The sequence below is a fragment of the Blennius ocellaris genome (genome assembly GCF_963422515.1).
Source record: "Blennius ocellaris genome assembly, chromosome: 2".
In the NCBI taxonomy this organism is placed as follows: Eukaryota; Metazoa; Chordata; class Actinopteri; order Blenniiformes; family Blenniidae; genus Blennius; species Blennius ocellaris.
The window spans coordinates 15,524,610-15,552,369 of record NC_137651.1 but is presented as its reverse complement, the minus strand read 5'-3'; the positions used below and the strand labels follow the sequence as shown (position 1 = coordinate 15,552,369).

At 40.1% G+C, this 27,760-nt stretch overlaps 1 protein-coding gene across 3 annotated transcripts in view; it reads left to right on the top strand.

Moving 5' to 3' along the window:
- The first annotated feature begins 11,521 nt into the window (after positions 1-11,521).
- kirrel3b (kirre like nephrin family adhesion molecule 3b) overlaps positions 11,522-27,760 on the top strand; it is a 159,584-nt gene continuing 143,345 nt past the window's right edge. For 2 of the 3 annotated variants that reach the window (XM_080502447.1, XM_080502446.1), the window contains exons 1-2: positions 11,522-11,683; positions 11,815-11,882. In XM_080502447.1, coding sequence (XP_080358573.1) covers positions 11,840-11,882 — 43 coding nt within the window. In that variant the 5' untranslated portion in view covers positions 11,522-11,683; positions 11,815-11,839. Of the gene's footprint in view, positions 11,684-11,814; positions 11,883-12,636; positions 12,698-27,760 lie in introns of those variants that run through there. The other variant, XM_080502448.1, reaches the window with a different exon arrangement.

Sequence of the window (27,760 nt, the reverse complement as noted above, 5' to 3'; positions counted from 1 at the left end):
GACAAATGTAATCAGTTTATATACGTAATTAAACTGTAGGTGTACTAAGTGTTTAACGAGATTTAAAAAGAACATAGTTTTCTTCAACTCAACACATTTTATGTCCAAACACAAACGCAAACACATATTGTACACTTTATAAGGCCTAAAAAAATGAATAGATGGAGAACCCAAATGACTAAATACAACACGTTAAACTACACTACACTGTCCATAGAGCGACAGTGATCAAACTTTCAGGTTATCAGGCACTGCATAGTTTGACACAAAGTGTTGTTTACTTCATTGGGATTATAGATATGTAAAGCACTGTGTGTCATAATAAATTTACAATGACAGAAGCATCTTTGCATATCATTGCATATCTCCATTTTTTCTCAGGATTAATGTGTGTACAAGGACAGATGTTTGGCTTTGAGCATCTGGGATACAAAACAAAAAACAAAAAAACTTGTGGCTCATTCTGCATTTCCAATTACAACCACTGGCAATACACTTAGAGTAGGTTAACTGAATACAATTAGAGCAAACATTCTGTGGGCTGAATTGGCAAATACAATGTCTACTTCATCAGCATTTTACTGTTTTGTGAGGAAATGCTCCTTTTCCTATGTTTACTCTTTCTCAATTCCAAGCAACATCACCTCTGCTGAGATGCATTGCTTGGAGATCTACCCGAGGGCAGTGAAAAGAAAAAATATTAAAGAGTCTATGTTTCATTTAATTTTGTTCTCTAAATGATAATCATTGTTAAAGATACAGTAATGAAGTTGCATGCAACTTGTCAACTTTTGTAAAGGTGGTTCTACCAAACATTGGAATTGGAATTGGAATAACACATAAATTATGATGTGTTGTTGTTTTTGTTTTGTTTGGGGGTTTTTTTTGTCTTTTTTTACCCGAATAGAGCAGATCTATTAACTTCTCTTCCACTGACATACGTGGTGTCCTCGCCTGGGGGCAAATCCATAGTTCACCATGCTGCTTTTATTTACCGCGCAGTGTGTCGGGGAAGAGGAGCAGCAGGAATAACGCATGCAATAAAGATGTCGATGGTCGATCTGTCAGATGCAAAACAACATGTAGCCACCACGCTCTCAAGAAAGAATCCAGCTTGACTTATGCAAAGTCCACTGACCCTTGACAAGCTTTCCTGAGGTGCATGTTGCTTACCAATGCTCCTTACCTATCTCCAAATGAGCAAGATAAACAAATCCATACCAGTGTTTTGCATGTAAAGACCTCATTTCCACAGGGCAATGAAGATTAAATTCAAATGGGGAAGAGTCAAATGACCCATGCGCCCTGTAGCTGTGCGAGTTTGACTGATTTAGAGAAAAGCCCTGGACTACTGCAGACTGTATACTTTGGTTGGAAAACAACATTTGGTCAGATTACATGAACAAAAGGACATGTTAACACAGGAGTACTGTGCTGACTTTGATGTGCAGGGGCTTGTCAACATTGTGGGATTCTTTGCACAGTAGCTCCCAGTTTGTGATTACCATGTAGTCATTATGTCATCTAAATTATTGTTATTTTTTTTCTGTTTAATGGAGCATCCAGGTTTGATTACGTGATTGGTTTATTTTTTTAAAAGGGTTTTGTTCACGTCTGTAATGGTGCTGCTTATTGTAATTTGACAAATAAGCCTGCAACAATCAGATGACAATATGGACTGACGAAAGAAAGAAATACATGCATATGAATTGTTTACTTAAAACTGCTTTTTCTTTTTCTTTTCCTTTTCCGATGAGTGTGATTTACAATTATAGGTGTATGCATCGGTTAATGCATATTGTGTATTCACCCTTTTTCCTGAACGATATCCCTGTCGTGATTGCAGCTCAACAGCTAAACTAAGTTCAAGGCATATTTATGATCACTGTGTGACATGGTCATGTAGTATGTGATCATGTCAAAAATACCAAACCATCCACATCCTGATCTTTGTTATTTTATTTTTGGAAACACCAATACTTTTATTTGTGTTCCCCAGGCAACCTTTAATAACAAGTTAATTTGTCATTGAGGGTTTATTAATGTTGGTAGTACTTTCTGATGCTGAATACACATTTAGGTTTAAATATCTTGTGTGTAAACTGTGGCACATATGGGGATATATCAATCACATATGTTTTTTCTCACAACTGCTCAGTAATAATTATAATATATAGTTGTCACCTGTTGTCCTTTATAATTCATGTTATTAATTTAAATGAATTGAGAGTCTATTTTTTCTTTAGTTTTTCTGTCAATTGCTGTTACTAAAACAATAGTCAGTCTTAAACGTATATTAAACCTAAAATGAAAGAGTTGGTCTTCCTATCAGGTTCATGAGAGGCAGATCCTGAAAATCTCAGTGTCCGGTTACATGTAAGAGTAGAGGTCACTTTCACATGTTCAGCCTTTCACTTCTGCTGCCAGTTTTTGCAAATGTGTACCAAATGATCGATATAGCTCAGATCATTGATAATCTCTTCTAATGGTTGAGTTGCCTCATCTTTGACGCATACATACGGCCCTGCATTCCTTTCCGACTATTCAAGATGATTCTTTTAGGTTCAGAAATCTTGAATACACGCACCCTCTGGGGCCTGAAGCATTTTGTGCCGTTTTTCACTACAATTGATTTTTCCTTTATATCTCAGATATAAAATTCTTAAACCTTGCCTTTTTTGGTGTCATTTTGTTCAGGACAACCTCATAAATGCATTTCTGAAGTATTTTCATCACTTTGGCATACTGTATTAAAACAGTGGATCTAAAAACACCATAAAATTACAAATTCGGGTGGTAAAAACATAGATTTATTGACTATAAAATTCACAGACATGGTTAACGAATCATTTTGTTTACTTGTAAAGTAAATCTAAACTATAATTAACTAAAATGTATCAAAACAGGACTGAAAAAACAATTATATACAGATATTTACAGTGAAATAGAAGCACTGCCTCAGGCGTTTTTGTAAAACTATTTGCAAAAGGTCACACATATAATGTCAGGTGAAGACAAATGATTTGTGCCACTCAAAAAAACAGATTGTGTCCAACACAACACAGAGGGACACATCACACATGGCATTTCCATGAAGTGTTTTTACTTTTCTTGTGTTCCTGCAGGCAATGTTTACATTTTAGCCTTTGGCTGTTGTGGTGGAGCTGGAATGATGAGGACAGGGGTGGGGGACACGTCTCCTGGTCTGGGGGACACCTGTCTCCTCTCTAACAAAAATAAGCTGAGGTGTTCAATATTGCCATCAGAATCACTCTCAAACTCAGTGTCAGACTCGATGCTCTGCTCCTTCAAAAAAAAAAAAAAAGTCGGAGCGCCTGATTGACGTTCATAAGGCGCGTCATTGTTTTGATAGAAAAAAAAAAGAGTTCACTTGAAACTAAAAAACACTCTAATCTCACTCACTACACACTAACTACATACTAACTACACACTCACTACATGGTCAAATCATGATAATAATCGCTTTTTCTCTGATATAAATCTCAACTCACTCTCGCTGTCTCCGTCTCTCTGTTTACTTTTTCACGGGTGAACTAAACAAAATGACACCTCCCACTATGGAAACTTTTGATTGGACATGGGCTCTTCTTCTCAACCAATGAGTGAAAGGTATACTGGCACATTACAAGTGTTGGTTTTTTTTTGCTGCTCCGTTACTTTCACTTTCACTCCTGACCGGTCTTCTGCACCTGACGCACTAAAACGTCGCGGAAAAACACGGACACAGTTTTCCTCATATCTCCGCTTTTATTTGGGCTATCAACATAATTTAAAAACGAGCTTGTAGTTTTATATCTGCACTTTCGACACGGATTGAAACACTGGACCAGATGACGCTGTGCTGTGACGCTACTGCCTTTTCAAACGGTCATGTGACGAGGACGCTCCAGAGCGTCAATCGGCCCCAGAGGGTTTAAACATTGAGAAACGATAAAACAGGAAAGGATCAGTGCCATCTTGTAGTGCGGTTGCATTTTTCACCATACTAAATGCATCTCATCTTATTCTTTGAAGAGATCCTCGGTTGGTTATGAAAGTCTCTCTGGTTATGGATAGGGTTAAGGTTAAGGTTTGGGGTTACAACAACACCTTGGACACAGGTGTGTCTCCTACACACTTCCCAATATGTTAGTCAAATCGAATGCACGGCAATCAAGACGTGAGATGATTATGTCTACGGGAATGCACGGAACTTCACAACAGGACAGGCGCTAAAACAGCGTATTTGTGTTTGTGTACAGAATTATGTTAAGTGTCCTCTTTTATTATTACTATTGCTTAACTTCAAAACAGGCTTATGAAGATTTAAGCATATTGCATGATCAACAGACCATCATAATGCAAAGCTAGTAATGTCGGTTCATCCTGAGCATTCAGAAGGTATTTAAAACGACTCCAGGCTTTATCCTGTTGGAGGTTCTTACTCATGATAAATTAGTTATAAGAATGCCACCATGTTGGATGCTTTTGGTTAAAAAAAAAAAACCCAAAAAAGATTTAGTATTGAGAAGGCACAAAACATGGATGTCACCCTCAGTGTCATCACAGTATCATCTTAAGTGTTTAAAGGTAAAATAATTATTCTCATGACAACATGTAAATTAAAATAATGTGAACATGCTTTTTTTCTTTTTATTTTCTTCTCCCAATTTCCCCTTTGTTTAAATGTGCTCTGGATAAAATAAAATGTCGCCACACTTCTAGCGTCTTTCTAGCATCTTGCCATACTGTTTAATTCCATTCACTTATGCCTCTGCGCTGCCACTTTGGAGACTTGATTAGAATGAGAGTCTGCGGCATGAGGGCTGGAGACGAAGCATCTCTGGGGAATCATCTGACTGACAAAGATTGAGTGGGTGTCCTTCCTTGAAAGACAACTGGTTGATTTGCTAATTTCAAAATACAAATTGATGGCAGCACACACAATACACACATGCAGAGTGGGACACACACAAGTGTCCACAGACAGCAGTGTTTCAGACCTTGCTGCATCTGAATAGTGGATATGCAGGCCCAAGAGAAATAAACAGATATGTCACTTTCTATTTAGCTCAAAAACACAACGCCTGTCGATCATCTTAATGTGTCACTTTTTGAGTATGAGAATGAGACTTTGCATTTTATCTGGAATAGAAATGGATTGGAGGCAAAGCTATTTATGGATACGACCAAAAATAAAACCAGTCGTATATTGTTGAACCTTCAAATCCCTCAACATCTCTTTTTCTAATTGCCGTGTTGTTATAAATTCAGAAAAACAAATCTCAGTTCCATCCATATCCAGATATTTTTTCATCCATTTTGCAAATTAATTTTACACAGTGAACCACTGTGTATACTCATATTCTGTCATTTGCTTATTCCTTCCCACTTAACTCTGAATTTTAAATAGTTCCTCAATCTGTTCACAACAATTTTAAGCCTTGAAGTTTCAATGGTCAGTTTGTGACCAAATATAACTAATTAAATCAGTGAGTAGCAGCTACTCTGCTATGCAGTACAAGATGTGCTCTTTCAGCTTTAACATGCAGATTTGAGTAAGAACTGGATCAAAACAATAAACAATTTGCCACCATGCATAATCTCAAGTTGTGAAAGTTAGACTAATGTGAAGCTCAATCTTTTTTTTGAAATTGTTCCAGTGTCATGGATAAAGTGTTCCACAATTACAATATACCTCACATGAAACTTTTATATGTGTGGACCTAAATACATTTTTATGTAAAATCTGTACTTTCAATCTATGTTTTATTTCTTATAGCATGGATAATTTAAAGAAGTTATATTTAAATATTTCCTCCCTGGTGTAATGAAAGTATTGTGATTCTGATTCCATCATGGTTAATGTAAGTTGACTCTCAAAGCTATCACACCTTTATATCTGCAGTATTCAAATCAGAGGTTTATAATGATTACAAGCTGGTCCGGGAGTGACAGGTGGAGCCTGTCTTATTTAAACCTGTGACATTTAAGCTGTTCTCTCTGCTAATGAAGTGTGTGGTGTCATCTTGCCAAGATCTAAAGCGCTCTCAGAGGTGTTCACAAGAAAGGTGGTGTATGCTTTCGAGCCTGGAGAGGGGTTAAAAAAAAAAAAGAAAGAAAGAAGGTGTCCCAAATGATTTGAAATTAATTTCCACAAAGAAGTCATGAAGAAGCCCATCATGCCAGTCAAGGATCTCCAGGTAGCTCTTACAATTGGCTGAATTGATCGGTGATAAAGGTCCCACTTCCCGGTGGTTGAATTCATCTGAATACAATTTGATGGTTTCAGACAGCTCCAATAACTGGGTCTGACAACAATGAATACAATATAGGTATTTGTGTAAATTACCATATGTACTTATTCCAGGGACAAATAAGTTATTTTCATCTTATTTTTGCTCCTGCTCACAGGCCGACATCACAATCCTCCCTTGTGCCACTTCAAGGAAATTGTCTTGCTGTTTATAATCATGAAGTTTAACAAGGGTTCCAATATAATAATCATTGGCAATATTAATAATAGGAAACAAAATAACGGCTGGACAGAGCATGTAGTGTGATGGGAAATTAGATTTCATAAGGAGGCACTGCCTGGGGCGACCTTGTTAGTTATTATTGGCATGTGAGTACATTTGTCCTCAACAAATGGTAGCAATATCAATGGCCATGTTCATAAATGCAGCATCACTTCCCTTTATCTCACATCAAGCAGACTGTCTTTAGTTGCTAATTTTCCAATTTTTTAAAGGTCATGAAAAATATAATGACAATTTATGTACCGCAGATGTGAAAATGGAATTCGGTTTTCATATTACAACAATGTCTTAAAAAAAAGAACCCCCCCCAAAAAATGGATTGATGCAACAAATATATACAAATATCGATCAATCCATCTTCTATATAATTTGATCCAGTTCAGAGCCATGGGGTGCTGGAGTCAATCCCAAGCTAGCCAATGGAGAAGTCAGGGTTCAGGTCAAGTCAAGTCAAGTCCATCAGAGGGTAAACAGAGACAACCACACAAATTCAAATTCAAACATACAGGCCCTTTTGGGCAGAGGTCTCAAACGCAGATCCTGGAGGGCTGCAGCCCTGCGTGTTTTCCATGTATCCCTTCCCTGAATGTCCTGATGGTTCATCACCACATGTTCCACCATGTCCATCCATCCATCCATCCATCCATCCACTTTACAAACAACTGATTCAGGCCATTGAGAGGTTCCACACAGGGCAGTTTCACCAGTTCGTCACAGGGCATCATCACAGACATAGACAATGACCCACATGCACAATGAATGTCCCTATGTTTGAATGATGCTCCATAAATAAATTTGCCTTGACTCAAAAATATGTGTTTCTAGAAACTCAAACCTATCAAATGCTCAGTCTGTTCTTATGTTCTATTGATGATTTAGTTCAGAAAACAAGAGTAATATTGTTCCATCATGGATTCACCATTTCTGCCAACGGTCCAGTATGTGTAGAGGGTAGGTGTGATTTCTTATCAAACCCAATGTGATAAGAATTGATGATCACAGTGGAATACTCAAGGAGACCAATTTTAAAGGCGATTTCCAAGGTTTTAACATGCGTGGTGAGTGACTTCCAGCCGGCGGATGTCACAGGATAAGCAATACCCAGAGCTGAAATGCTCACATGGAATACATCTGTCACACACATTATCAATAGCTGCTTTTTGCTATGAATACATAAGAAGCCCACATAAACTGTATTAAATCAATTATCACTTGAGGACAGACTGACCTTGAGCTGACTTGAATCATAAGTCAGTATTGTGGAGATACCATAAAGTTACGATGTACCATGTACAGTACATACAGCACCATAGAGTTTATGTTATACTTTGTTTTAGCTCACTTTCACTCTCTTTTCAGCATGTCTTTTTGACTGGGGATTATGGTTGTAGCTGATATGAAGAGGCTCTTAAAGCCAAAGTAAAATAGTTCTCCGTCTCCAGAGTCATTTAAGATTATGCCCCCTGTGGGTGCACTGTGGGTTTAACAGTGTAAGAGCCCTTTCCCAGGCTTTGTATCGCTTCATGTAACCATTGTTGTCTTTCTCTGTAAGAATAGTATTGTAACAAAGACAGTGTCATTGTTTTAGTTGTTTTTTTCTATGTTTCTTTAGTTTTTTGGGCCATGAATAGCGCAATTACCCTTTGAGTTAGTATTATTTTTTGGAGATCAAGAATGTACACACTAAGATCTGTTGTCAGGGCACAGTACACAGGAATACAATAAAATGATCTTCTTTCTGTCTTTCTTTCTTTCTTTCCACCAAATAAACCCAAACTGCTCTAACCCTCTAAATTCCAGGGTTCAGCATTAATATTTTTTTTCATGTAGTTCACAACAAACAAGACAATTTCAGTTTATCATCCCAATACTCAGAATATTAAAAGAAAAAAAGTCCAAGCGAATGTTTATCCCAACAAATGGAGCCTCATGAGCATTGAATGTACAAATTGGTTTTGCTTTTTTCACCTCGTTTACCCTCGTTGCTCAACCTTCAAGCGCATAAGCTCCATTGTTATTCTTTGCCTCTACTCATCATGTTCTTAGGCAGAATGCAAATCTGTTATCCGCTGGTTTGGCCGCAGTGGGGTTGTTTTTGTGTGTAGCTGTTAGTAGCACTGATGAAAAGACCACCTGTCATCCACTGGCCCTTTGATTAGATTAGGAGGTCAGGGGGATGGATTGAACTGATATGAAGTAGACGAGGCCCACATGCGGCACTTACTGTATCGTTATGAGAGCTTTGATCTGGAGGCACTGGGCATTACACTACATCATATTTACTTATGCAGTCTATCCATGTGGCAGTCACCATTTAAAGAAATGCCCTCGCTGGACAGTTCACAAGACGTGCATCTTCAATCTAATGCAGGAGTATCATACAGAACGCCCGTTGAACCAAACTGACCCGTAAAAAGTTCCAATAAATCCTGTTAAACCACCAAATAAATTGTAAAAAAATTCAAACTAAGCATGTGTGCGTGCGTGCGTGCGTGCGTGCGTGCGTGCGTGCGTGCGTGCGTGCGTGTGTGTGCAGACTGAACACAACCCCAAGACCGAGTTGAGATGATGCTGGTAATACATTACTATTGTAACAACTTATTGATGATCTAAACCAGAATGCTTATATTACACATACAATACATTTTGTTTTAATATTTATTTATTTATTTATTTATTTATTTATTTATTTATTTATTTATTTATTTATTTATTTATTTATTTATTTATTTATTTATTTATTTATTTATTTATTTATACTGAGGACATTATTCTCCTGAACCAGGACTTTTATTGCTGCTCTTCCCCACCTAAAGTCCCTGAATAGAGAGAGTTTGAAAACCACTTTTTACACACTTTTGATCCACATTTTTTTTTTTTTCATGAAAAGTTATGTAATTGTTCGAACTGCGTTTCATCCTGAGCTTCGCCCCTCACCCTCTCCACAGCAGGAGCACCATCAACATCCCAACAAAATGCCACACAAAGCGTTGCTGGAGATCTTGTCTTCCTTGGGGTTGACAAAGTTTTTTACTTTATTCCGAAATCAACACTGTTATTTTTCTCTTGCTGAGTTTGAATATCCTATGTTTCTGTCTTCTTTCAGAACTTTTTTCATTCTTTAAACTGCATAATTGGTTCCTGTGTAGCCTTTTTTGAAGTTTATGTCTGTACTGTTGCAACACAAGTTCCACCACTTTTTTATGGCGTGTGTGTGTGTGTGTGTGCGTGTGTGCGTGCGTGCGTGCGTGCGTGCGTGCGTGCGTGCGTGCGTGCGTGCGTGTGTGTGTTTTTATATAAAGATATATGTTTGTCTGCAGAGCTCTGAATCCAGTCGGAGGATTCATCTGTTGTGAAATCTGGTAAATCGTGAGTGGGCGGTGGGCTGATAGTTTCTCTGTGCAGTGGCACTGACAGGGGGATGTAATTTTTCAGCAGAAAATGAGTGATACTAGAATTGGAGTCATGTAGACATTTCCTCAAATAAACAAATATATTGTAGTATTTCTGGTAGAAATTCTGAGAATCAGCTAAATCTTTTTTTTTTTTTTTCCCCACTGTGGATCACAAATGACACTTTTATTAAAACTATTTAAAAACCCATTCTATGTTGAAACCTCTGGATGCAGTTTTGTCCCGTCACTGAGCTGAACATGTGTGATGTGACGACTGTGTTGTGTTTCGTTTGACAGATCATCTCAATCCAGCCAGTTGGCACCATTTCAAGATGCCAAAATCAATTTGATAACAAGAAGAGAAGTTGGAACCGCTTCTCTACTTTTTTCTTTGTTACTTTTTGGTCATATATATTCATCACTGTTAATAATAATTACTTCATGCCTTTTAGTTACTATTAGCGACTGCCAAATGTAGTGGGATTATATTAATGTATTAATAATGCTTCATTCATTGCATTGACATTTATTTGTTGCATCATTATGTGTTGCAAACTAAACAAGATTCTTAATTAAAAGAAGAGATTGATGAAAGAGTTAAACTACACTAAACAGAAAAAAACTTAGCTTGTTCATCTTCAGTCGTTCAATTGATATTCAACAGTTTACAGCACAGCATTATGTCTAATAGTACAAGATATTGTTTTGTCGTTGTTGTTGTTGTTTGTTTGTTTGTTTGTTTTTAACCTGGCCTGAAATTTGAGAGAAAAAAAAAGCTTTCTTATAAATATTTAACCATCATAACCAGGAAAAGTTGTTTGTAAGCAGGCAGTGCATTTGAGCAATTTATGTCTTGCATCATAACTCCTTGAGTGAGTGACGATGAATACAATTCCCCTCTAATAACAATTGCGTACTAATGAATGCCACTGCTTTGCTCTCGCATACTAATGTGGGCTTTATCCAATCCCTACAAAGACTCACAGATTCCAAACGGTTCCATCCAGCATGTCCCACAAAAAAAAGGCATAGATCTTAACCAGGAGGAGGGGGCGAAACTGCACTTTTTTTTAAACTTTCTCTATTGCTTTTTTTGTTTTGTTTTGTTTTGTTTGTGGATGTCCGTGTTATTTGTAGCTATAGAAGTCTCGCTTCTATTCTCATTCTAATTGGCACTGCACCCTCTCGGTTTTCTCCCACGGCAGCTCTCGTTCCCAGAGTGAGGACCCCAGCCTCCCAGCCTCACACCCATCCACAGCCACCCAGACAGGCAGAGAGAAAGGGAGAGAAAGGGAGTGAGTGAGAGAGAGAGAGAGAGAGAGAGAGAGAGAGAGAGAGAGAGAGATGGAGGGAGGGAGGGAGGGAGGGAGGAGTCTGGATGTGGAGTTCTCTCCTCTGCCTGTGTGTCTGCTGCGTGAGTGGTGGAGCAAGAGAGAGAGAGAGAGAGAGAGAAGAGAGGAGGGGGGAAGCAAGTGCGGGCTAAAGGCGCTGAGAATGGATGGGCAATGAGAAGCGGTGCGAGCGAGAGAGAGAGAGAGAAAGAGTGAGTGTGTGTATTCTCAGAATCAGCAGCAAAGACACAGAAAGTCTACATGCTCACATCACCAAGAGAGTGTGCGAGGCACAGCTGACAACCCGGCTACTCCTGAAGAGTGACACAGAGAGGGAGGAAAAGACCCAGAGAGAGAGAAAGAAGAAGAAGACTAATCAGAAAAGGAGAGGGACGGGAGACAGACAGCCTTTCCACTGGTAAACGGAGACACCACTGAGGGACTGTAGCATCATCGCCCCTCCAGCAGCACAGAGGAGCACTGTCTCATCTCGTGCATGTGTTTGTGCCTGCCAACTTCAATTTCACACTCGCCTACTGTTTTTCGTAGGTTTTGTCCTCTCCACTACCCAGTCATGATCCCTTGGGTCCTTCTGCTCCTGTGGATCTCCGGACATGGTAAGTTTTCTAGATCAAGTTACAATTTTCACATCGTCTCTGTGATTCTCTGGCTGGGGACTGTGTTTCCGAATCCATCTCTCATGGTGACATCAGAGCTCGTGCTACCATCTGTGTTTTTAACTGCTTCTAATATAGCTCTCCCATGTGCGCTGTGATGTCTGATGCGGGAGAGGATGGAAGGTGAAAGTCAGTGCAGCTGTCTTAAAGGTTGCAGTCAACACTAAAAGCATCCACTTTCTTTTTATATTGCTCAGTTTTTTTTCTCTGTCAGTAGTTTGTTATAGCTTCAGACCAGACAAGTTAATTACTTCCTATGCGGGCTTGACATTCCTGTCACACACGCTGACACACACAAACAAAGCCCTTTAACCCTGGCCCGGTCAAGTCAAGCGTTCACTCCTGAGTCACATTGTTTTGAACTGACAGCCCTGTTCCCATTGAGCCAAGCCACAGGAGGGCGGGTGGTGGGGGTCTGGTCCGAACAATAGAGGGAGAAAAAGTTAACCGTAAAGCGCTTCTAAAGGCAGACTCATGAATATAGCTTGGCAACCCCAGCCCTTTGGACAGTATCTGCAGTTGTTATTTTTATTCTTAGACAGCCGGTTTGTGGACGGAATGAGGATGGATTAGCTGTTTCCCCTGCTTGCCACCAGGTGGTTGTCTTTGGAAAACAATAGAAGTGAGTTAAAGGACAGCAAAACTTGTCGGTGCGACCAATGGACGCACGGAGGGCTGAATCAGGAAGTGACTGTTTGTGAGTTTGCAGCAGCATGCCCGGCCCACAATGAGCAGCCTGCTTTATGCTCTGCAAGGTCAGTGACATGGTAGACCTCTATGTTCTAAGTTTGACCCCACCATGCTTGACTACATTCTAAGGAAGGCACTGACTGACTGACTGAATGTGTCTGTTTCTGTTCATGTTTGTGTCACTGCACTCTTTACCCAGGGGATGTTGTAATCATTTGTTGAAATGCAGCACAGAGAAGGCAAAAGTCTGTTTTAAACTGATGTATCTGTTTGTTGACATATTGTAAACTGACAGCTTGAAGTTGATGTTAAGCTGCAGGAGCATAAAATGGTAAATTATTTTTAAAGCAATGAATTCAGCTGTGGATTTTTAGTTTTCAACAAGAAAACAACATTTAGAAAACATTTTAAGAAATCAATTTTATTCCTGATGTTTTTTTTTTTTTTTTTTTTTCATGGAGAGAGACACAGTACAAAATAATAATAGAAAAACCTTGAAAACTGCATGAAGTAATAATGCCTAAATATCTATCTGTATACCTCTTTGGTTTGCTTTTAGTCTAGGTGGATGTCCTTACTTCCTTGTGACTGCATGAGTCTTGTGATCTTGGTTGCACAGAGGTCTGTGTAAGTTGAGACATTGAGTGGGCAATGAAAACTACCCCCCTCTCTCTTGCTCTCTCTTTCTCTTTCTCCCTTTTGCTCTGCATGTTTTATTATGGGACAATTAGAGTACATCAAACACAGAGCAGCACATGCTACTGTTCCTGATGTTCCCGCTTTGCTGTTTCCGTGATTTCACTGTCAAGCCTTTCTGGACCATCTGTGCTTGCTATGATTCAGAAATGCATAATTTGTCATTAGTTTTCTAATGTCTTTCCTGCTCCGTTAAGTGTCTGCTAAGTTTTCTATCTACAGCGGACTTCTCATGGTATCACTCTTTTAACATGTTGTTGTTTCATGCAAAGTGGAGCGTGGATAACATCATAGCCACAATAGACTTTGAAGTGAACCTCTGAGGTTTATTGATTCTCAGCACACTTTGTTTTAGATTTTTATTCTTTAAAAACCACGTTCTCATTTTCGATTCCATATGATCACAGATTTATCCTCACTTCTGGGAACAGCTAAGGCCATATCTCTTATACTACAAATGGAATGAGGCTATTGCTACATTGAAATGAGATGGGATTGCTGCGAATTTCAGCACAGTTGGTTTCTACCATAATATAAAATGCCGCTTCCCCTGCCAGGTAAACGGGGGATAACAACCTTCCTTGTTTTTGCATTCCTCGAGGGGAGAAAGAGTGCTTCCCTAAAGCTTGCTGTTGTTGTACAAATTACGGCTCTGTTTATATGTCGAGCCGATGTCAGCAGAAAGCTGCAGAAAACAATCTTGTTTTTATGAACAGGGGGACAGAGGGGAGCAGTGGCCATCACCGTCATGTACTTAGACGCGGCTGTCCGCTGAGACCGCGAGAGAGAAATAGTATAAAAATGAGACAATGAGCGGGAGAGGGAGAAAAGCGGAGGGAAGACTCGGTCCAAACGGAGAGGCACTAAGCAGTTGTTTTGGCTCTCAACTTTGAAGAAAAAATAGTCTGGAGCAGGGGAAAAGGAGAGGGAGGGCAAGGAGAGGAAAAGTACGTGCGTGCTGCTGCTCTGTCCCGACAGTGGTGTTATCGCATCTCGGCCACCTTTTCTTTAGCTGTCACCTCTCCAGCGAGTGACAGATGACACATGCCCGGTCAGGAGGATCTGGGAGACAGTCTCCTGGCACAGAGTCAACGTCGGGCCAAACGTGTCCAGGACCTCGTTTGCTTTCTCACAGCACCTCCTCACTGTTTCTCCTCCCATCCAATCTACAGGCTGTCTAATACCTCTCAGGTTCTTCACCTGCTCCTTCATTTCACTTCTCCTGTCCGGAGCAGTACTTCTCCCTTCTCTTCAATATCGATGCCTGGATTTTTTTTTAATACATTGTTTTGTAAGAGCTTATAGTGGATGGAACATGTGATTGCATAATGTCACAATGGAGGAGTGGCAGTTTAAGAATAGTCTTGTGCTGGATGTGTGAGACTTTGAAGGGAATGTGCTCAAGAAAAATCACATGTTGTCAGTGATATGTTTACAGTCCCTTTCTCATTTTCACTCTCTTGTGTGTCTGTCTGCCTCTTTTTTTTATCAGTATTTCTCTCTCTGAGTGACATCGCACAAAATTAGTACGCAAACTGTCAGTGCAAATTGTTTTGTTTGGGCTACTACCTCTCATGACAGTTTGCACCCACTGGGGGCAGCACTGCAGCAGGGGAATGAAATCCCAATCTTCTTAAAATCTCCTGCCTCATCCCCCTTCTTTTCTCTCGCTCCCTCAGTCACCATCATTATCTCCCACCCCCTCATATATCTCACGTCAGAACTCCTGATTTTGCCACCCAGCCAGACTAAGCTGTTCCTTAGTCCTGGAAAGCATGTCTTAGTACCCCCAACAGCCTCTATTTCATTTACTGCTGTCTATTAACTGCTGTCTGACGACTCTAAATCCGCTTTTCATGGGCGGCAGGCTTTGATACATATTTCTCAACCAAAGTATAATTAAATGTCTTTCCAATGTCATGTTTGGATGTGTGGATTTTTTATAGACGAAGAAATCATTCTTGCTTCTCCAAAGGAGTGGAAAGAAGGGAAGAAATACAGCCCATTACACTGCGCAATACAACTCAAACAGAAATACCAATTTCCAGCCTCATTATTATGAATGGTTATTTGTAAGCAAGATATACTGCTGTCTAATGCATGGATTATGACTATAATAACTCAGCAGTAATTAATTGATTCATCCCCATCCTATTGAAATGCTGAAGCCAATATACATTTTTTCCCCGACATGTTGTCACAAGCTTTACTTGTGTGTGTATGTGTGTATGTGTTAGTTGTCTATTTAATGCAAATATTGTTAATGCAAACTACAGATTACAATCTAAATTAGTCGTGAGTATTGACTGAGTTTAACCAAATATGAGTATAATAGCGAGCATATCAGTATGAATATGTTTGGGGTTTTTTTGTTTTATAAGAAAGTGCCCTTGTCCTGGTCTTCTGACCTTCCCACTCACCATATGCCTAAGAGTCAGACAGTGAATGATGAGTGATGTCATTGGCTCATGATGGGTGGCACGCAGTTTGTTTTCTTGTTTGTGCTGCATGTCCCATCAAGGCTAGCCAGCTTAAGTCACCTCAGCCGCTTTGACCCCTGCTCATTTCTGTGCCACGATAGATTAAGCCCACTGTAATCCCTCAGAGCCGAGTGCCCTGACGGATATTTATGGTAATAAGTAAACATATGAATAAATAATCTAAGAGGCTTCCGCTGGTCAGCTGGAACTTGTAAGTCCCAGTGTTTGAAATTATAAGGATTTGTTATTTATCGCATTGTTATTTGTTTTTATTTTTATATTAATACATTTACAAATTGAAACTTATAAATGGGATGTTATTTTAGTGACAGACCAGTTTTTTTTTTCTTCTCTTCTTTTCTTCTCTTTTCTTTGTTCAGTTAACTGCCAAATTTGAAATGCAGTTTGTAAGTGAACGTCAGAGTTTGGATGAAGGCTTCAGCTAGGATGGAAGTCTGTCAGGATTCAGGTCAGCCAAGGAAGAGGAAAATGATTAGATTTGAGTCTTCTTGGAAAACCACGCAGTGATCGGCTTCCTCCCATGGCATCAGTCTGCCTGTCAACAAAACCAAGCTGTTTACTGTGGGGCTTCATTATTTATCCAGAAGACCCTTTTCCCAGCCTCTACAGTTTTCTTTAGCGCTAACCAATCAACCCATCTCTCTTCATCCCTCTCTCTCTCTCTCTCTCTCTCTCTCTCTCTCTCTCTCTCTCTCTCTCTCTCTCTCTCTCTCTCTCTCTGAGACTCTGCTGTGAGTTCTCATTCCTCTGGGATGAATTTATCCAGATTGGAGCACTCAGCAAAAGGGCATTATCCCGGATTACATGTCTGTTGGGCGGCAGTGTTAAGCAATTCAACCAGATGCTGTTGCGATCACTGGGTCACCTGTGAAGTTCGAGTTAGCAGCTGCACTTCTCGCATCAGCTGGGTATTGTCACCTCTCCAGCCATCTGAGGCTTTGGCTTGGGGACATAATAAGAATAATAGCAGAAGTTGGTAAAAAGCCTTAGATACAATGTTGTTTAATATAGTGAAGCCAGTGGAAGCCCTCTCTAACCCCAGGATTTTATTTGGTGACAGATTATGGGATGGATTAAGGGCCTCTAAATTGCAGTTTAATGCACAGGGAACAACAGGCTATGTTTTCTCGCTAAACCAAGTAAAGGCGGCTCCACGGGACTGTGTGTTTAGTTGTGGGGGATCATACTGTGTTATTTTTCCTTCAAGGGGACCAAACACTGGCACAGCTGGGCTGAAAGAAATATGTTGGTTTCAGCATGACTCCATTTTTTTCTCTGCTAATCCAGTATCTTCCCAAAAGAGGTTTTGATGAAGATTTTTTATTTTTATTTATTATATTTTTTTTATGAGCTTACTTCTGGGGTCTGTAGTTGATTGTAGGAATATGACTGATGTCAGAGATGAGTTCCAAATATGTAGCAACAAGAAATGTGTTATTTTCCATTTTCCATACTACTCGGCCAATCATAAGTATTGCTATGATCTTTTTTTTTTTTTTTTTAACACATTTCTAGGAACAAAATTGTCAGTCTGGGTGTGTTTTTGTTTACAAACTCAAAGTATAATTGAAAGTTGTCACATTTTCTCGCAAATACTGTTGTTATAGTTGAACGGTATAGAGCAGGGGTGGGCAATCCTGGTCCTCGAGGGCCGCAGTCCTGCACGTTTTAGATGTTTCCCTGTTCAAACTCACCTGCATTATCATGATGAGGCTCTGCAGAAAGCTTGAAAAGGAGCCACTAATTGCTGTCAGCTGTATTGATGTGAGGAGACATCTAAAACATGCAGGGCTGCGGCCCTCGAGGACCAGTATTGCCCACCCCTGGTATAGAGGTTAAGATAAGGTGTTCACTCTATCTTGGAAACAAAGTAAACAGAAAGGTGTGCTTGGTTCATCTGTTTTTTGTTTTGTTTTGTTTTTCCTTCCCCTATCAATTACAATGCATGTGGTTTACCATGCAGGAGCGTTGTTAGTGAACTTAACTCAACATCTGTCTCTAAAATATATATGAAAAACAGGAACATGAGGTTATGCTGGTGAAAATATAAGCTGTGCAAACAAGTCAGGTGAAAAAAACATTATCCATTGGAGCTGAGATATAATCAGTTTCAAAAATATGCTTATTCTCTTGCAGTCAGGAGAGTGAATTAACCATAACCTCAAAAATCAAGCTGGCCATTGTTAAAAGTTGCATTAGTCTTTACAATCTATTCATATGGAATTACATGAAAAAACAACTTCTTTAAAACAGTTGGGAATTGGGATGATGGGTCATTGGGGAATATATTATATTGATATTATTAATAAGTTTCAAAGTGCACAATTTACATGCTGCAGGATTTGTGTAGCACGCTATCAAAACACATCACTTTAGTACAAGTTAAATTTATGAGCTTTTTTTATTTATTTATGAGCATGACTTTTATTTACCTTATCGTTGTAGAAAAGACATTTGTATCAGTTCCCTTTCATAGATATTAACCACAACTGTTTTACAAATCATGAACCACTCACAGAGCTCCTGAGATTAATAGTGACTTCTACACAATGTGAGACATTTACTTGCATGTATACGATGACCGTTCTTCTCCTTTTGTATATGATAGTGCTTTCTGTGCAGCACTCCCTGCAAACATGGCACAAAGCAGCCATGTAACCTGTGGGGTTACTTGTCCGCATTTGTTTGTAAACCAGCTAAGCAACACATGAACCTGACTGTCTTAGAAATGAAACTCGAAGATGCTTGTGGCACCTCAGTGCAGGAGGCACTTGAGGAATTGTGTTGCTGATCTTATAAGGATTTTCCCCTGTTTTGTGAGAAGTTTCTGGGACAGACCAATATTACACTTGGATGAACTTATCCCTCTCTCTTCACTCTTGTTTTTGGTCCGAATCTCTTTCTCTGTTTCTCCATGTTCTAACTCTCGTGCCAAGGATTCATAACAATGGCCTTGGGGAAAAAATATTTTCATACTGGACACTTCACATGGATTCTGTTTCTCTTTCTCTTTCTCTCTGTCTCTTTTTTCCACTCTCTCTCTGCTTAAAAGCATGTGTGGTGTCTTTGCACTTCTACTGAGCCCCTACAATTACAACTACAAGCCTTGAATGGCAATATAAATGCAAATCAGCCTTTTAACGTGTACAAGCGAATGCTGAGGAGAGAGAAGCATCTCACCTGTGGGTGAATGTGGCTGTGTCTCCGTCTACCATCACCATTGCTGTGCATGTTTTAAAAAGTGACACTTGATGGTATGTACAGTACCTCCATTTCTAAGCAAACCTCAGGCTTGTTGTATGTGCCTGGACTCCAGTATAATAAAGAACACCCATGGGAACGGTTGTAAAACATCATTGTATGGGACAGTCTCACGTAGTGATGTGCCTCTGGCACTACCTCCCGACTTGTATGCTTCCATTTTAGGAGATACATCCAAGTCGTGCTCAGCATTGCTAAATGAAACTGCTCAGTAGCTTCTATTTATTAAATGGATAGGAAAACAGCTCTCTCTATGGTACCAGACACCAGTGGTGAGAGGCATGGCTTTTTGAAAGGGTATTTGATCTGGCACTGATACCAAAATATGTTTTATTCAGTAAAGCACATCTGACACAATAGCAGCACAAACTTGCTCTTGATCTAAGCCAAACTTTTGAAATCTGCCAAGGGGGGGATGTGCAACTATGAGAATGAAATACGTCTAAAGCTGCCGCCCTCCCCCATGCTCACTTCTATACACCATGTAGATGGGCATGGGCTTTTTTTTTTTTCTTCTTCTTCTTCTTTTCTTTCTCAGCAGATGCCAAACGGGACTTTCAGCCACCTGCCTGTCTCACTAAGACAATTAAGCAATTGGGAAGAAAGGGCCATTCATGAGTGGGGATCGAACTGTTTGCCGTGGAGCCTGGAAATGTCATGCATACCACCCCTCCCCCTCAATACTCTTTTGGAGACCCCAATGTTGGCATCATGCCAACTTCTTTCATTCACATTTGTCTAGTTGTTGTTGGAAAAGCAGGGACATTTGACACCATGTCTTTGGAAATCTTTCACGCCGGCTCTTGGTATGCGTGGTGATAAAGAATCTCTATATTGGTCTCCAGGCGAATGGAGTGCGAGGCCTGTGGTTCCGTGTCATTATAACTGTTTACGAGGCAAAGCTTCATCTGACAGAACCATTACACACACACACACACACACACACACACACACACACACACACACACACACACACACACACACACACACACCCACACACACACACACACACACACACACACACTTTTTTTTAAATAGTTCTTGTGGGATTTACATTTACTACATGGCCTATTTCTGTATGCAGTAATAATTTGGTGTCAGGTGGGATCAGCTAAAGGCAATGTGTATATATTTTTCACTACTATGCCACAGTATACCTTTCAAACTGTCACAACCTCTTCTTTCTGAAATCTTTTCTTCGTTAGTAAGACTCCTCGAGTGGCTGTTGGGAAGCTGACAAAGTAAACAAAGGGAATTTAACTATAATTAATATTTTAGTGGCCACTCCAATATTCACTTTGCTGATTCAGAAGTTGAAGAGCTCTTGTCACACTCAGATTTTTATTTTATTTTATCAAGTGCAATTTAATATTGTGGAGGCTGGCCTGGGCAATGAAAAAAAAATGCTAATGCACATTGGGGAGTTTAAATGATTTGCTATCCTTTCAAATCTGTTGGCAGGGGTTTCAATCTGGCTTGCGTCCTGGGGGAATTCACAGTGGTCATTGCTCAATCCCTGGGGGACATTAGAGCAAATCACAAAGGAGCAAAGAAGTCATTTCAGTTTTCCACTTTCCTTTGGCCACTGCCCAATGCTAAATGGCAGAGAACTGGCTCATAGTACTGGGAAGGGCAAACTCCTTGTGTCTCTCCGTATTGTCTCTCCGTATCTAACCTTTTAAACCTGATTTAATCAAATCAAAATACCACAGTGCAGAGACATTCGAGAAGACCTGAAGACAAACAGTTGAAGAGGAACCCAAAGGCCTTGGGGTAATCCATGGGCAAGGCCATCCATTACTTCCTGTGCAACCAAGAGCATAGGGACACTGAAAATGCCTGCGGTGCATGATGATGAACAGACTCCACATCAGAGATCGGATTAGAGTGGCAAGGGAGAGAGCCCTAAAAGCCATGCCAGTTTATTGAAGCCTTATCAAAAGCGATAATGTTACTACAGAAACACCCATGTAATGGCAGATATGAGTAGACCATGTAAAGAATTGACTTGAGGTAAAGATTGGTATAGTAAATAGGTGAAGTCATCCTCGATCATTAAAAGAGCAGGAAGTCCGTTTGGAGGGTCTGCAGGACTTTATGACCCTCCAAAAAAATTAAGGGTACTAATAGCCTCAAACAATAGGTCAATGTCTCTGATGTAACCGCAAACATTGCAAAGCACAGCTGGTAACAGATCAGATCAGATCAGATTGACACACCTAATGTTGCAATTTTACGACTGCCACACTATGCCTCTGCTTGATTTAGCCATGTAGCATTAGCATGATTTGGCTGTTTGTGTGTGTGTGTGTGTGTGTGTGTGTGTGTGTGTGTGTGTGTGTGTGTGTGTGTGTGTGTGTGTGTGTGTGTGTGTGTGTGTGTGTGTGTGTGTGTGTGTGTGTGTGTGCCTGCGTGTCTGCGTATACACACACACAGAACATTTGAATGGAACTTCTCGGGACTGACTGCAAAGTGGCATTTATATTTAAGTCTCATTATTATTCTTTTTACCAGAATGGCTGGAGGATTTACTTGCTGCAGAAAGCCAACGTTATCTTAACAGTATATGAATGATAGCAATGACAACACATTCCCCAGTAAACAAAGATATGTAGTGCTTAGGGTAGAAACAGAACAGGATAAAGAACAACAAAGACTACATTTTAAAAAAAGGGAACGAAAATGAGCTTAAATATATTAATCTCAAAAGAAAATGCATTTATGTTACAAATTAAAACATATCTGTGTCGAGCAGCCCTCAATCCTGAATGCAAGTGTATTTGTTGTCTGAGTACAGTATGTGTGCATATGTGCAAGCAAGCACAAATGTGATTATTTTTCAGTTTGGCTGTATGCTAATTTCATTACTTGACATAGTTTGCCCATTTCACTGTAAACAGTTTTGGTTCTCAATACTTCTCAATGTTTGTGTACATTTGACATACGAGTGGAGTTATTTGTGAGATAATTAATTGAAATGCTTATTTACAATTTTGGAAAAATGTCCTTAGTTAAGCTTAAGCTTATGTTTCACTATGGTATGGTTTGGGAGAGTCAATGCCCCTGTGCCTGTGTGACCAGCACAGCAGGACATTAAAAATGCAATAGGTTATCTCAAGATGATCATGGCAGCACACTGTGGGCTGTTTAGATGTTCCGAGGTCTCACTTATCCCCCCACCCAGGCATGAATGGTACTCAAACTTTCCCCAGGTTAGGACTTTAAATTATTAACAGCAATTTAATTAAAAAATGCAATTTGGTCAGACCAGCTGTACAAACTCCAGTGCAGCCTCGACTGAAACATGGACAGACTATCTCATACATTTATGCTGGATCCCTGCAGCCTGAAGAGTCTACTCCAGATGGGTATGCTCCACACTGAGTGAACAGTTAATGGTTTAGAGGCTGCTGTCAGTCTTCATACGAGTCTACCCGAAACTTCTTAATTTTTGTGTTACAATTTTCTTTTGTGCAATGTGTGATGGGAGCACATATAACTGTATGTCATTTTCGAGCAGAAGCCTCCAAAAAGAGGCTGGGGACAATAGGATTCAACAGGTACACGTAACTCCATTCAATTATCAGTTAAAAACAATCAAACCTTTATTTTTAATCTTAATATAGCATTTTCACTCTCTATATATCCTGCATCTATATATTTTTCAAACATAAAAAATAGTAATATGCCAAGGATTAGTTGCAGGACAATCCTTAAAAGGGCACCCCATGCAGGTCTGGGAATTGGTATTGCCGTTGTTTACTCCGAAGCAGACATCTCTTAGCTTTTCCCTCAGCTCAGGTCCTTTTGATCATCACCTCCATATTGGATATAAAATGGAGAATGAACAGCACTGCAATACAAGTGACTTTTAGAGTTCTGTGACTCTTTGAAGACTGCCAAACAAGTGTCTTTTATCTAAAAAAAACCCAGCAGCTGTCGTGTACAAAAGCAGAACAGGACAAAAATGAGAGAGGAAAGTAGTATCCTGTGCTTGGAAGGGAAAAAAGGAGATTGTGGGGTCTATTTGTTGTATCATTTCTTCTGAGGCCCCCCATGAGGCAAATGACAAGCATTTCAAACAGGACTGATAGCCGGGCACCTGTCATACAACTGGAGTTAAGACAGAATTGAGGTAAAAAGCTAAACATTTGATTCAATTTACTAACCAAGTTATTCAATTTATGAAAAAAGTTTTGATTTGTCAGACCACAAACATATGACTACATGAATAAGCATCGACAGGTAATTTGAAATGTTTGCACCTTGATGTCTTGCAGCCTGATATGTGACAATATGCATGCTACTCTCAGTATATAGGTGGCATTTGGCTGCAGATACATTAAACCAGTCATTTGATTCGACCAATAGCAGACCACAATTGAAACAAAAAGAGCTGATACTTCCACTTCCAGAATCTATTATTCCTGAATTAATGATGGAACAGGAGCAGTGGTATCCCCCCACTGAGACATGAACCAGATTTCAACCCATAGCTCCCTTGAGTTAAGGGCCAGCATCTCTCTGACAGGACATCTGATCCCTGAGCATGGCCACCAGGGGGTCGATGTCGCCACCTTAATTGTAATGTTTCCTTCTTCCTCCTTGTGCTAAAACTAGGGCAGCTTTCCATAAAAGGATCAGAGAAAAGGGGGAGCCAGTATTTGCTGGGCCGTGTCAGCATGCCACATCATTTAGGATGACAGCTCTAATAAATGACAGCAACAGATCGCTGTGAACAAACAAAGCTTAATGGAAATAAAGTGAGCATCATCAGCCCAGAAATAAAAGAAAAAAGGATGAAATTAGCACAAAGAGCATGCATGAAAGGATGTCAGGCCCACATAGCATAAGCATTAAATGGGCAAATTGCCACTTTGAAAGATAGGAAATGTTTTGTTCTCATTATTACTTCTGTTCAAAATAGAGACTAATGTGAGAATCCCTCAGCAGACATAAAACATCATGCATCTATCTCCGAAGTTGTCCTCCCCCATTGCCTTAACCCTCCCCATCTCCCCTTGTTTTGCCCCCCCAGAAAACAATGCTGCAGATTCTTCTGCTCTGAAGGACCTTTCCTCCATCAATTCAGCCAAGCCAGAGAAAGCCTGGAAGGCTATGTTGTTAAAAAGCTTAGGCATGTGGAAGAGAACGACAAGAGATGGAAGCAGGTGAAATGGTATGTCAGGGGAAATGTTTGTCAGGCACTATCAGTATGAAAGCTGTCCATCTAGACGTTCAAAAGAAAGGCAGGTCAGAGAGCACTCTGCTTTCAAGTCCACTCCACTTTGTCCATGAGGGAAAAAGCCAATGGCAGATAGAAGTACAATGATCTGAACTATTAAAGGTAAAAGGGACCTACATATACGAATTAACCTCACCAGAACAGGAACTACTAGTTGCAAAATTAGTGCTGTTCAATGCAATTTGAAAGAAAGAAAAACTCTTTCCTTGACACAATGAATACATTGCCTCTGAAAGGCATAGCAATCCAGCGAGTCATGGTTGAGCCTGATCCATTGATAAAACACAGGTAAAGCTAACTGAGGCATTGCTTGCTCACTATTATGATTTGGCACAGTGGGGTGTTAAAGGTAAGGTGAAGAGGTTTAACGTTATAGATTTCTGGGCCTCCTTTGCTTTTTGTGCCTTTCGGTGGTGTTACATCCCACTTTTACAGTAGATACTGCTCTCTTAATCCACAGCACTTTTTTTTTAAAATGTATTCATGCTCATTCATATTCATACTCATACATATCTCTTAAACGTGTTTGATTGTGTAATGCAAAAGTATCTTTGGAGCATAATCTCTCTTACTGAATCATAAGCAGCCTTTTCGAAAATCTTTCTGTCTGGGAGATAAAAGGTAGCAAGTGTACCATTTGGTTGTTCAAAAACTGAAAAAAATAAAATTTTTTGTTGTTGGGATACTCGTATGTTGCTGAATTAAGAAGTGAGGCATCGGAGCCCTGCAGGGAGGTCCGTGACCACAAGTTGAAGCTTTGTCTAGCCTACTTTGTCAGCCAGAATGTATTGGACTCAATCCATTTCTATCTGGCATCCTCACCGATGCACAATCGTACCACTCTCATAGTGATTCTTGAAAAAGAACTTGAGAGATGCTCCACCTTGAGACTCAAATGAAATCTAATTAAATATCCCACTAAGTCCCAATAAACCAATAAGGACTGCTGCTACTTCAATAATTGTTTAATAATTATTTAATAATAAGTACTTATGGAATAAAGGGATTGTTATAGTTCTTCTTTTATATAATAAACGAGTGTGAGACATGATAGGTGTTTCATGTACATCCTGTTTTGTTTGTTTGTCTGAGCAAAGTCTTCGTATGCACATATATACCTGTGCGTGACTCTGCCTGCTTTGTTTGCGGCATATACTTAAGAGTTTGCGGACTTAGTCGTGGGTTGTGTATGCATGTGTGTGTGTGAGTGTGAAGAGACCACTGAGAACCGTCCAACGGAGAGCACTGCATTTCGAAAGGTGCCAGAATGAGTTTGTCACAGAGAGCGTAAACTTGAGGAGAAAGGGGACTGCGGAGAGAGAGAGACTTTCCCCAGGCACCCAGAGTCTGTCAGACTGATTAAGTCACACGGCTGGAGTGAGAGTTAGGAAACTGAACCAGAGCATGCGAGGGGAGCATGGGATGACGGCAAAAAAAAGAAATAAAGAGCAACATGTAAGTATTAACATGACTGCATATCACGTGTGCACTTACTTATACCTTACCCTTGAGACTCGTGCCGGGACACTGCACACCAGCCTACCTCCCATCATCCCACCCCACAGCTTCTTCACCCTGCGGCGACATAAAGCAGGTCAGGGCTTGCTTAAAGTTCACCAAATGCAACATGACAGGACAACTCTAACATATGCCTGTGTGACAGTGAAGCAAATAGATGACTGATGGCGGAGTACTGTGTCTTAAGGGGAAGAAGAGAGCAGACAGTATGAGGGGTACTGGCTTTATGTTTATCTCTTTACTTTTTTTTCTCTCTCTCTCTCTCAGACACATATAAGAAAAAAAAAGTGGGACACAAGCTTCAACTGTTAAGTTGAACATGTATGGCTCTCTTCCTATTATAGGGACATGAACATACAGAACATCAGCGCACTTGCAGGCCTGGCCTGTTTATTACTGCCGCTGTTTGTGGAAGAAATGCCAAGGACCTCTGAACCCTCTGGATAAAATAGCAGACTACCATTCCACACAGGCCTGTCATTCACCAGACTAAAAGATGAACTTGTGTTCTTTGTTCGGGGGAACCCGGCTGCTCTGAGATGCCCCACTTGCTCTCCATCTTCCGCTATCCATCTCTTGCTGCCACTCGGAGAAGCACTGCAGACTTGTTGGAATGTAGCAGAAGGGCAGCATCATTAACAATACCTAAGGCTACCCACATAGAAAAATATTTGGACTAAAGTGCAAATGAGACAAGAGATAGGGAATCGCTGCCAGTTATGCCCTCAATAAAACCAGGTATAGAGCAAATACTGCTCACTGGCTAAAAATGTAAAAAAGCTTGCCATCTCAACTTCCTCCCACGGCTGGCCACCCCCATACTGAAATTAACATCACTCGTCCTCTCCTCCACAGGCTCTACAGTCCCACAGTTTCACCAAGGTACAATCTATACCACCTCTAGCATCAAATGCTAATTGCTAGGTATTCAACAGGAGAAAAGGCCTCTCTGAATTCAGAGTCATTTAGTGAGAGACTGAGCTCCATGATGCCTACAAGCTAATTTCTCTCCTATCTCGCAACAAATTCTAGAAGCGTAGGCTCAAGTGAAAGTGTTCTTTATCCACATTATAATGCAAATTTGAATCTGGGCTTGGCTTTGCGAGTAATTATAATGGCAGAACAAAACAGCATAGTTTATCGGTTCAAAGTATTCCATCAAACAAGAAACAGGAGAGTTATGTTTTGTTGGAAATTACAGCTTTTGACTGTGTTCAGGGCTGAGAATGGATGTGCACAAAACAGCACTTTGGTCTTTAAACAGATTTTAATTTGTCAGACAGGAACTTGATTCAAGTGTGTTTCTTTCAAAGTGGGTTGATACAAATAGATGTATCTGTATTAAGGAGCACTGCAGGAAGTATTTCCCTCCATCTCTGCTACAAACAATGGGGGCAGCTTGTATCTTTGATCAAGGGCATGTCTATGTTGATGACAATGAGAAATCTCCAGGCTGTCCCAAGAGTGTTGTAACCCTACCTTCAAAGTGCATTTGTTTTCCTTCCGAACATCCACTTCTGCAGCTTTTGTCTCTATGTTGAAATAGTTTTTTTTGTTTGTTTTCTGTTTGCTCAACATCCTGATCAACAGATCAGCTCTAAACTAAAAACTCCCAAATATACAGTACATTTTGAGCCATAATAATCTCATTTGTAAAGTTTTGTTCCAAAGTCTACGAAGTGTGCTCGCCCTGCCTGTCCATGTGTATTTGTAGTTGTTCTTTTTGATGTAATGCAGACTAACTAGGGGTTTTGTTGGTTTTTTTTTACTAGTTTTCTTTGGGCTGTACTCTGACATGTCACTGTAACTGCTGTCTTTGCTGTGTCAGCAAGAAAGGCATAAAGTGCAATGCTCTACGACCAGAGCTGACCCCATTGCTGTGGGAGGGTTAAGGTCTGAGGCCTGTG